The 9,261-nt window shown below is 25.3% G+C and overlaps 5 protein-coding genes across 5 annotated transcripts; 2 read left to right on the top strand and 3 right to left on the bottom strand.

The window, feature by feature from the left end:
- Positions 1 to 46: 46 nt before the first annotated feature.
- SRAE_2000257800 (Probable phosphorylase b kinase regulatory subunit alpha) lies at positions 47 to 3,832 on the bottom strand (the record flags this gene model as incomplete). The annotated part of the gene is made up of 3 exons (XM_024653663.1): positions 47 to 3,506; positions 3,546 to 3,669; positions 3,709 to 3,832. 3 exons carry the CDS (start codon positions 3,830 to 3,832, stop codon positions 47 to 49), a joined length of 3,708 nt encoding a protein of 1,235 aa, XP_024507117.1.
- Positions 3,833 to 5,126: 1,294 nt separating this feature from the next.
- On the bottom strand, positions 5,127 to 5,773 carry SRAE_2000257700 (H/ACA ribonucleoprotein complex, subunit Gar1/Naf1 family and Translation protein, beta-barrel domain-containing protein; the record flags this gene model as incomplete). Its single annotated transcript, XM_024653661.1, has 2 exons — positions 5,127 to 5,604; positions 5,652 to 5,773. The coding sequence occupies 2 exons, from the start codon at positions 5,771 to 5,773 to the stop codon at positions 5,127 to 5,129; spliced, it is 600 nt and encodes a 199-aa protein (XP_024507116.1).
- A 286-nt stretch (positions 5,774 to 6,059) lies between these two features.
- On the top strand, positions 6,060 to 6,272 carry SRAE_2000257600 (DSS1/SEM1 family-containing protein; the record flags this gene model as incomplete). The annotated part of the gene is made up of 1 exon (XM_024653660.1): positions 6,060 to 6,272. One exon carries the CDS (start codon positions 6,060 to 6,062, stop codon positions 6,270 to 6,272), a length of 213 nt encoding a protein of 70 aa, XP_024507115.1.
- A 428-nt stretch (positions 6,273 to 6,700) lies between these two features.
- On the top strand, positions 6,701 to 8,463 carry SRAE_2000257500 (UDP-glucuronosyl/UDP-glucosyltransferase family-containing protein; the record flags this gene model as incomplete). The annotated part of the gene is made up of 5 exons (XM_024653659.1): positions 6,701 to 6,744; positions 6,805 to 6,817; positions 6,869 to 7,024; positions 7,061 to 8,241; positions 8,382 to 8,463. The coding sequence occupies 5 exons, from the start codon at positions 6,701 to 6,703 to the stop codon at positions 8,461 to 8,463; spliced, it is 1,476 nt and encodes a 491-aa protein (XP_024507114.1).
- Positions 8,464 to 8,604: 141 nt separating this feature from the next.
- On the bottom strand, positions 8,605 to 9,252 carry SRAE_2000257400 (Hypothetical protein; the record flags this gene model as incomplete). Its single annotated transcript, XM_024653658.1, has 1 exon — positions 8,605 to 9,252. The coding sequence occupies one exon, from the start codon at positions 9,250 to 9,252 to the stop codon at positions 8,605 to 8,607; it is 648 nt and encodes a 215-aa protein (XP_024507113.1).
- Between the last annotated feature and the right edge of the window lie 9 nt (positions 9,253 to 9,261).

The raw sequence follows: 9,261 nt of genomic DNA, 5'->3' as shown, positions 1-9,261 counted from the left end.
TATATTAAAAATAAAATGATTGAAATATGCTCTAATAAATATAGTATTAAAAATCATAGGCAAAAAGATCCATAAGAGCTTTTATCATATAATGAGCTGTTCCATATTCACCGGCTGGTGCAGAATCATAAAAATATTGACAAATTCCTCTAGCGCCATCACAAAAATTATTACTTCCACAACATTCCATTACAATTGTGTCCATTTCACGATTATGTTCTACAAATAAAGCATTTGCAACACGAACAATTCTATCTAACTCAAATGGTTGAGAATTATCAATTCTTGGAGCATATTGTATTAACTTATCAACATTTCCAAGTAACATAAATGCTTCAACTAAAATTTCCCGATATTCAGGTTCAACAATTTGATTTAATATATGTTCTACTTGAAGTGAAAATTTGATTTCTCTTGTTGTCATTTCTTGTGTTAAACTCCAATCTAAAAGATGTCCACCAACAGTAATTCCACTATAAAATCTTCTTAAAGTATTCCATATTGTAGCATAAAATGATTGTGGAACTCTATTAAGTGCTCCATCAATTCTTCTATGTCTTAACCATATACCATATTGATAATCATCATCTAATTCACTATCATCGCTACATTCCTCTTTTTCCAAAACTGTATCATCATTTTTTGATATAACTGATCGTAAACTTCTTCTTAAACTTTTTCTTTCTTCTATTTGTTTTCTGAAACTTTCCATTCCTGTACGTTTTTCTCTTATACCAACACCAACTGATGATCTACTACTCACTTCTTCTAATAATCGTCCACTTAATAATGCATGAATCATTTCCTTAATTTCAAATGGACTTAAATATAATAGATGTAATGATGCTTCCTCAACTCCTAAATGTTTAATTCTTGCTAATTCACTAGCCATAACCTGTACAATAAGACCAATACGAAGCCTAAACATTTCAATAAATAATTTAGGATCTGTACGAACTAAACTTCCTAATGCAACTATAACTTCTTGAGCTAAAGTTATTCCATTTTTATCATCTCTATAAGCACGATTAAGAATTATTCTTAATTCTTCTTTTGTTTTTGGACAAGTTATTGCTTCCTCAGTTTTTGATGGTAAACCAACTGTTAATTGTTTTTGTCGTACCATTAAATGTGTAACATTTTTTGTTAATTCATCCATTTGTTTATCTAATAAACCAGATGCAATTCTAACCCATGTCCATTCCCTACCAATACATGCTTTTCTATATACTTCTTCAGTTAACTCACGTACAGAAACATGTACATCATGTGATTTCATATAAATTTGATAATTTGGACCACGTTTAATCCAAAGGCAATGAATTATACTTGCTTGTTCTTCCAATATATTTGTTTCATTTAATAAATCAATTAAACTATCATCACTCATATCAATTAATTCATTTTTTTGATGATTTGTAAGCCATGACTCCTCACCAAACGGAGAAGCTACATATTCAGAAGCTAAAAATTCAGGAGCATTTGATGGTATTTCTATTGGACTAGTTGAACATCTTGTTTCAGATAATGTATCAATAAGTTTTTCAGGACTTGATGGTATTGAATTAAGACTATTCATTTTAGCTGAATTATAAGCTAATCGAAGTTGAACCAAATCAACATCATTTGAATCAAATATCATTGATCTATGGCGCATAGAAGCTTCATGTACAGCATTAAATTGTTTTGGTCTTCTATCTTTAATTGAATTTGAACGTTTTATTCCACTATCTTTTCTCTGTGGTGTATCAGAAGTGGCTTCATTTACATCTTCTCTATCTAAATAACTTCTATGAGCACTTCCATTCATATATGAATGATTTATAAAATGTGAATAATGATCATGAAGATGAAGTTTTGATATAGCTGTAGTTCTGAAAAAAGAATGTAGATGGCCCATTACAACTCTACTACCATCTATATATCCATTTTTAATTTTTAAAATTGTATCTATAACTGTTGCCTTCATTTCAATAGATGATAATCCATCTTCATTTTCTTCATTCACATCTTTATTATGCAACATATGTTTTGATACAACTAAAACAACTAATGGACGTCCAGACATATTTGCAGAATTCCAAGAAGTATAAATATATTGTAACTCACTAGCCCATTCATCCATTAAAATACGAATATCATAAAATAGATGTGATCTTTTACGGTCCATAAATTGTGGTGTAAAAACTACAAATCTTTGTCCAAGTTGATAAAGAATAGATGTAGTTAATAATCCGATATCTCTATCTTCTGGACGACCAGTTAATTTTAGTTTATTACATTCACCAAATCTTCCTAAAATTTTTTGAAAAACAGATGCTGGTTGTACAGTAAAAATAGGATCAATTTCATCAAGTGTTTGAACTTCAATATCTCTTTCAGCCAATTGATGTTTTACATCTAATGTTTCAGCCAATATAACAACTTGAACCTCACTTGGTGGCCGTTTTTCAGTTATTGCTAATCTCCTAGATAATGGATCTAATTCTGGAGCTGTAATAAGATTTTCACGAAGAAGTAAACAAATAATATATAAACTTTGTGCCCATAAAAATGGAACTAAACCACCAACTTCTCGTTTTTGACTTTTTGGATCACGTTTTTCAGCTTGAACTTTGTTAGCAGGAACACGATATAATTCAGGAACCAAATCTAAATCTTTATCTTTTACTAAAGAACGTTCTAATCTAGCCCAGTATTCAATAATTTTTTCTTCATCTTTATTAAAATAAGAATCAATTATTAAAAATAATAAGAAAAGAGGCCATTCGCATTCAATATTTTCAAAATTTTGTAATTCTGAATTATTATAATGTAATCTATTTGGATCTTCTAATACAGTTTTATAACCATCTCTTATAAAACGAATACATCCATACTGCCCATATAATAATTCTAAAACAGCATCTCTTGTTTTAGTAATTAATTCTATATCAGCTACAGCAAATGCTGGAAATGAAATCATAGAAAGTAAAGCTGCATCAACTTCTTTGGAAAATGATTCTCTTGGAAGCATTGATGATAATACAGCATCACATTGTTCAATTTCATCAGAAACGATATGAATACAAGATGATTTTGATCCATCAGAAAATAAATCACCAACTTCTCTTAAAGCATGCATTGCTGCTTTTGCCAATCCAACAGAACTTGAATTTAACTCTGTAATTCCTTGATTTGTTTTATCACCCCGTTCCCAAATTCCATAATCTGGAGTTCTATAAGCTATTTCAATATAGTAAACTAAATTTTGTATAAAAGCAACCTCATCAAAATTTCTAACAATTTGTAAACCAGAAGCTGTCATTTGAGCAAGAATTAATAAAAATAATGAAATAGCATCAATTTGATGATGACCCCATTCTTGATCACCAGAAACGGATTTTTTGTTAATTGCAGAATATTTTGCATGTAAAGCATCATATGGCCTTTGGTGTAACTTAAAAAGTTCAATTTTATCAGCCTGTCGAATCATACATTCCATAATTGATTGCATAACTTTGATACTAAAATAATATTAAAATATAACTTAAAATATAAATTACCAACTATAACCAATTTTTTTTACATTTTCCATCTCCTCATCAGAGTAGGCACATTTTTTATAAGCTCTATATAGAGCCCATAATGCTTGAACTGCATATAAATTATCACGAATCCAAGCATGATCTTAATAATTATTATTCAAACAAGTATATTTCTACTTACTTGGAAAATTTGTAGGATTATTTTCAAATAAACCAGTTATAGGATTTTGATACTCAAGTATAGTAGCATCTAACAATTTATAAATATCTCCTAAACGAGTTCTAGATTCTTCACGTGTAAACATTATAGAAAGTTATTTTAACACAATAAATTTTTATAATTTTTCTATTGATTTCAATAGTTATTGCTACTCCTGATCTACAGTGTGTATAAACATAATCACAACAGTGGCACTAACGTAAATCAACGGTATTAATATAAACTTCTTCCCAAAGGACCACAAATATTTTCTATAATCCAATGTGTTTATGACTAAAGTTTTATTTTTTTCTTACTACTTTAACTTTTTGTTTTCAGTACATAGCATATATACAATACTATAATAAATACACTTAAAAAAATAATCAATTGATCAATGATAATATATACTTACTAAAATAAATAAAAAATTTAACATTAAATGACAAAATTTTTAATTTGATTACAAGAAATAAAGATGTAGCTTTATGTTTAAAAATTAATTAAATAAATAATAAACACGGCAATTTTTAATACAATTAAACCTTTTGACAAAATATACCTAGAATATTATATATAAATATAAATTTTTTTTGCATATTATAAAAATTATTATAATTTAGAAGGCTATATTTGCTATTTTTTTATTCAAATGCTTATTCAAATTTTATAAATGAAAATAGTTTAACAATTATAATTAACTGGATTACTTATAATTGGGATTGTTATATGAATCTTCGATCGTTTCATATTCTTACTAAATTTATTTATTTTTTAATTTGCCATTTTCTTTCTTTGTTAAAACTCAAAATTTTACTTGATAATGTGTTCAGGATTCAATAGTTAATTGAAATATTTTCAAACTTTATAATTTAGAAATAGTTTATACCACTATAACATTTGTTTTTCATAAATTATTTGTTTATTTCTCAATTTACTATTATATCATTTCTCATATTTTTAAAAAATTTTTTTTTATGCTAAAGTTTCTTTGACGTTTTTTTCATTATTAAAAAGTCAACTTTTTATTTGCCACTTTAAATAAATTACCAGTATTACGGTAATGTAACTCTTACTTTAAATTCCTGTGTAACAAAGTTAGTAAATTTACCTTCTAAAAATGATTATTTGTATAAAAGACAATTTATTTTTGGTAGTCTAATATTTATTTAATTTACTACATTTCTACAGATAATGAAAATATGATCATAAATCTGAGAACCATTTTCTAATAAACATTAAATTGATGAATAATTATAAATTATGAAAAGAAAAATTTCATGTCATTTTAAAAAGTGCCAAATTTTAATGTATTTTTTATGTAAAACAAAATTGAGATTAAAACAAATAAATCAACAACAAATCATATTATTCAAAATGTACACATGACTTCAACTATATTAATACTCATCTTCAGATTCTGAAAATTCCTCTTCAATTTTCATGGATTTAAATGTTTCCTTAAAAATTATTTCTGTAAATTCTTTTCCAGATTTAGCAACATATAAAGTCTGACCAGGTGTCAATGAATGAGCACGCATCTCTGTATCAAACCTCAAGCAGTATATTGGATCAGTAACTGATCCCATAATATCATAAATTACTCCAATACAAAGTCTATCTTCATTAAAAACTTTACTTTCAAGATTTATAATATGTCCAGATTTTTCTGTGTCACCAATTGTAACAACAGTCTCAACAATATTTAAAACTTTTCCTAGTCTTTTCATTTCAATATCATCAGGAAGATGAAAATCTTTCAAAATCCATTGTTCAGGAATGTAGTCATCAATAACTGAACTTACAGAACATACAGAAGAGCTTCTAGATCTTCTACCTCTCTCTATTGCATCAAAATCTTTAGTATTATTAATAATTCTATAAAGTTATTAAAAAAATTAATATATAAATATATAACAACTTACGAATTTATTTCATCATCATCTGAATCTGTATCATCTGCACAACCAGGTGGTTGACGAAAAGTATAATTATCTATAGGAAAAGGCTCTTTAAAAATTTTCTTGTCATCCTCCAATGAATCCATTTTTACAAATTTAAATAAAAATTTTTAAACAAAGTTAAGTGTATTGGTACATTGTATATTCTTTGTTTACTTACGCTTGTATATTATATATTTCACCATAAAAAATATTCTTACTAAGATATATTAAAAATTAATATCATCGTTTTTTAATAGATTCTTTTTTCATATATTTTTTAGTAATATTTTTAATAATTTATTCTTATCACGATTCTCTTAAATATTATTTTCATTATTTTGCATAAATCTTTTATCTTATACATATAGTTTTTTTTTTTTATTTAAGATAATGTCTTCTCCTGATTTAAAAACTTTAGCCACTGAAAAAGAAGCTGTTGAAGCACATATTGATAACGAAGAAGAGTTTGAAGAGTTTCCTATTGAAGAATATAAAACTAGTACAGTTACAGGAGTACAGACAAAAGTTTGTCAACTAGATGATTGGGATGATGAAAAACCTAAGATGTCTTTTTCTCAAATGATTAAACAAGGAAAACCATAAGTTAACTTTATTTTAAATATAATCATTTTAAATAAATATTTTTTAACCATAATTAATAATGATATTATTTTTTTTTGGATTTTTATTAGGTTGCAAAAGTTATTATGTAATTTACAACCGTTTTTTTATTTATAAAAAAATTAGGTTATTTAAAAATGTTTGGTAAGCAAATAATTTTAACAGGAAAGATAATTATCTGGATAAATGTTGTATATTTTTGAATTGGTTTTTAATAAGTAATTTATTGTTAAACTATATGTATCATAATATTTGTTGCCCTTCAATCTAAGAATTCATACTGTTTATTTTTCTTTTTGATAACAATTGAATTTAAACCTTTGCTACTTTTTTAAGTGGATATGATTGATAATGAGGATAATGTGATATGACCTTTTATGATAGTTTATAATAATTTCGACCTCATTATTATGAAAATTGATAAAAGAGGCACAGTTAGGGAACCTTGTCTACAGTCAAGTGAAGGCTAATTTATATTGATATAAATATAATCTGATTATATACCCTTATTTAGTATTATTGCTAAGGTAGAAAAGAAAATGCTAAAAATTTTACTATTACTTATATTATTTTTTAAGTTATCTTCTTCTTTACTTTATAATAATAGTTATTTAAATGATAATAATACTAATAAAGCTAGAAAACTTTTGTTTTATGTTCCTACATTATCTTTTAGTCATGTTGCATTTAATCAGAAAATTGCAAAATTACTAGCTGATAATGGCTTAGATGTTGTAAGTTGATAAATTTTAAATAATTAACTTTTTTAGACAATACTTCTTCCAGATATTGACCCATTTGTTAAGGTAGATTTTTTAAATTCTACAACACGTAGAAGAATAAACATTGGTCTGAATAATGGAATGCTTCCAAATACATTGTGGAAAAATCCAGGTCCATTTGAAGATAGTTCTTTGTTAAATCCAAAAATATTATACAAATTAATTAAAGCTTCATCAATTTTAACTTATGGTTGTTATAATTTAATAAATAATAAAAAATTAATTCAATCATTAGCTAATGAAAAATTTGAAGTTGGTTTTGTGGAACAATATGATTCATGTGGATTAGGTTTATTTAAAGCTTTGGGAATAAAAAATATTCATTGGTTATCAGCAACAAATATATATAGATTACAACCTGAAACAGTAGGAGTAAATTATCCATTAAGTTATGTATCTGAACTTTTTTCACCTTTTGGTGATATTATGAATTTTTCTGAAAGAATTATTAACTTATTAACAGCTATTGTAACAGAAAGTGTACATACTTATTTTTCAAAAACAAAAATAACTGATATATTTAAGTTAGAATATCCTCAAAGTATGCATCAAATAGACAATGTATGGAATATTGGTCAAAGTTCACAAAGTATTATTGCAAATAATTTACCAATACTTGATTTCTCTACTCCTACATCAAATATGATACATAATGTTGCAGGGATAACAGTTGAAAAACCAACGTCTGAATTAGGTGAAAACTTTCAAAAAATTGCAAATTTCAAACCCTTCTTCTTTCTGGTGACATTTGGTTCAATAGCCAAAACTTCAGATATGCCTTTACTAATGAAAAATTCTCTTTTTAAAGCTTTTAAAAAATTTTCTAATATAACATTTATAGTAAAATATGAAGATCAAAAAAAAGAAATAGTAAGATATTCTAATAATGTTTTTCTAGTAAAATGGTTACCACAAGTTGCTTTAATGGAACACAAAAATTATAAAGGTATTATAACACATGGTGGTTGGAGTAGTATGATTGAAACATTGATAAATGGAAAACCAATGATTTTAATGCCTTTATTTGCTGATCATGGTAAAAATTCTAAGATAATTGAACAAAAAAAACTTGGTATTTTGGTTGATAAAATGAATATAAATTCTAATACATTTTCAAATTCTTTAACAGAATTAATTGAAAATCCCAAATATGAGTTTAATTGTAAAAGGTATGCATTAATGTTACAAAAAACAACACCAATAAAAAAAGAAAAACTAATATTTCATATAGTAAAAAATAGTTTAAAAATAAATAGAAATAAATATGTAAAAATTAAGTCACCAAGTAATATAAAAATGTACTTTTTAGATTTAATATTTATAATATTTACATTTATATATCTTTGTACAAATTGAATAAACAAATTTATTGGTTAAAAAATATGCATTAAATATTATGATTTTTAATAAAAATTTTAAAATATATGAATATTTATTATAATATATTATTTTGATTAGATGGAAATTAAACTTGTATTTAGTAACAACTAAACTGACAAAAATTTGGGCTTTAAAAATACATTTATAGAATTTTAATGAAATCTTTTTTTTAAAATTTTTTTAATTATCAATGCTAATTGTTCCAATGTTAATGAGACATCAGGTTCCATTTTCTTTATAAAATCAATATAATATGAATTTTTAAGCTCTGAAAATGTTAAAACACCTTGACGGGCAGATTCATATAAAGTATCTAGTGCTGTTTGTTTTGAAATATATATATATTTAGAGAGAATATATATACAAATACTAAATTTTTTAACTTGTTTCTCATAATTTCCATTATTATTAATTAACCATTTATGAACATCTTTACATTTTGTACCTTCAATATTTTGTTTTTCTAATTCTTTTTCCAAAATTGTAAATTCTTGTGAGCTTATTTTAAAATTGGCTAAATTATTCATCTTCCAAAAAGTAAAAGCTTCATTCAATCTTTTTCCTGCATTAGAAGAAACTAAACTTGTTGTGTCTAAATTAGTGCTAATATTACTACAAGGCATCGGATGTCTTTTAACAGGTTGTGAAAATGGAATACTTGAAGAAGATTTTTGACTATTTCCAGGTGGAATTTTTGTAATAGATGTTGATTTAATAGTAGAATCTTTTTCATATTCTGGAGAAAAATTTACCCCTTTCTTTGATGAAAGTAAATTATTATTATTAATTGAAGTTGACATAATTTAAAA

This window comes from Strongyloides ratti (assembly GCF_001040885.1).
Source record: "Strongyloides ratti genome assembly S_ratti_ED321, chromosome : 2".
In the NCBI taxonomy this organism is placed as follows: Eukaryota; Metazoa; Nematoda; class Chromadorea; order Rhabditida; family Strongyloididae; genus Strongyloides; species Strongyloides ratti.
Note: the sequence above shows the minus strand (reverse complement) of the source record. Positions and strands in the feature narration are given on the sequence as shown.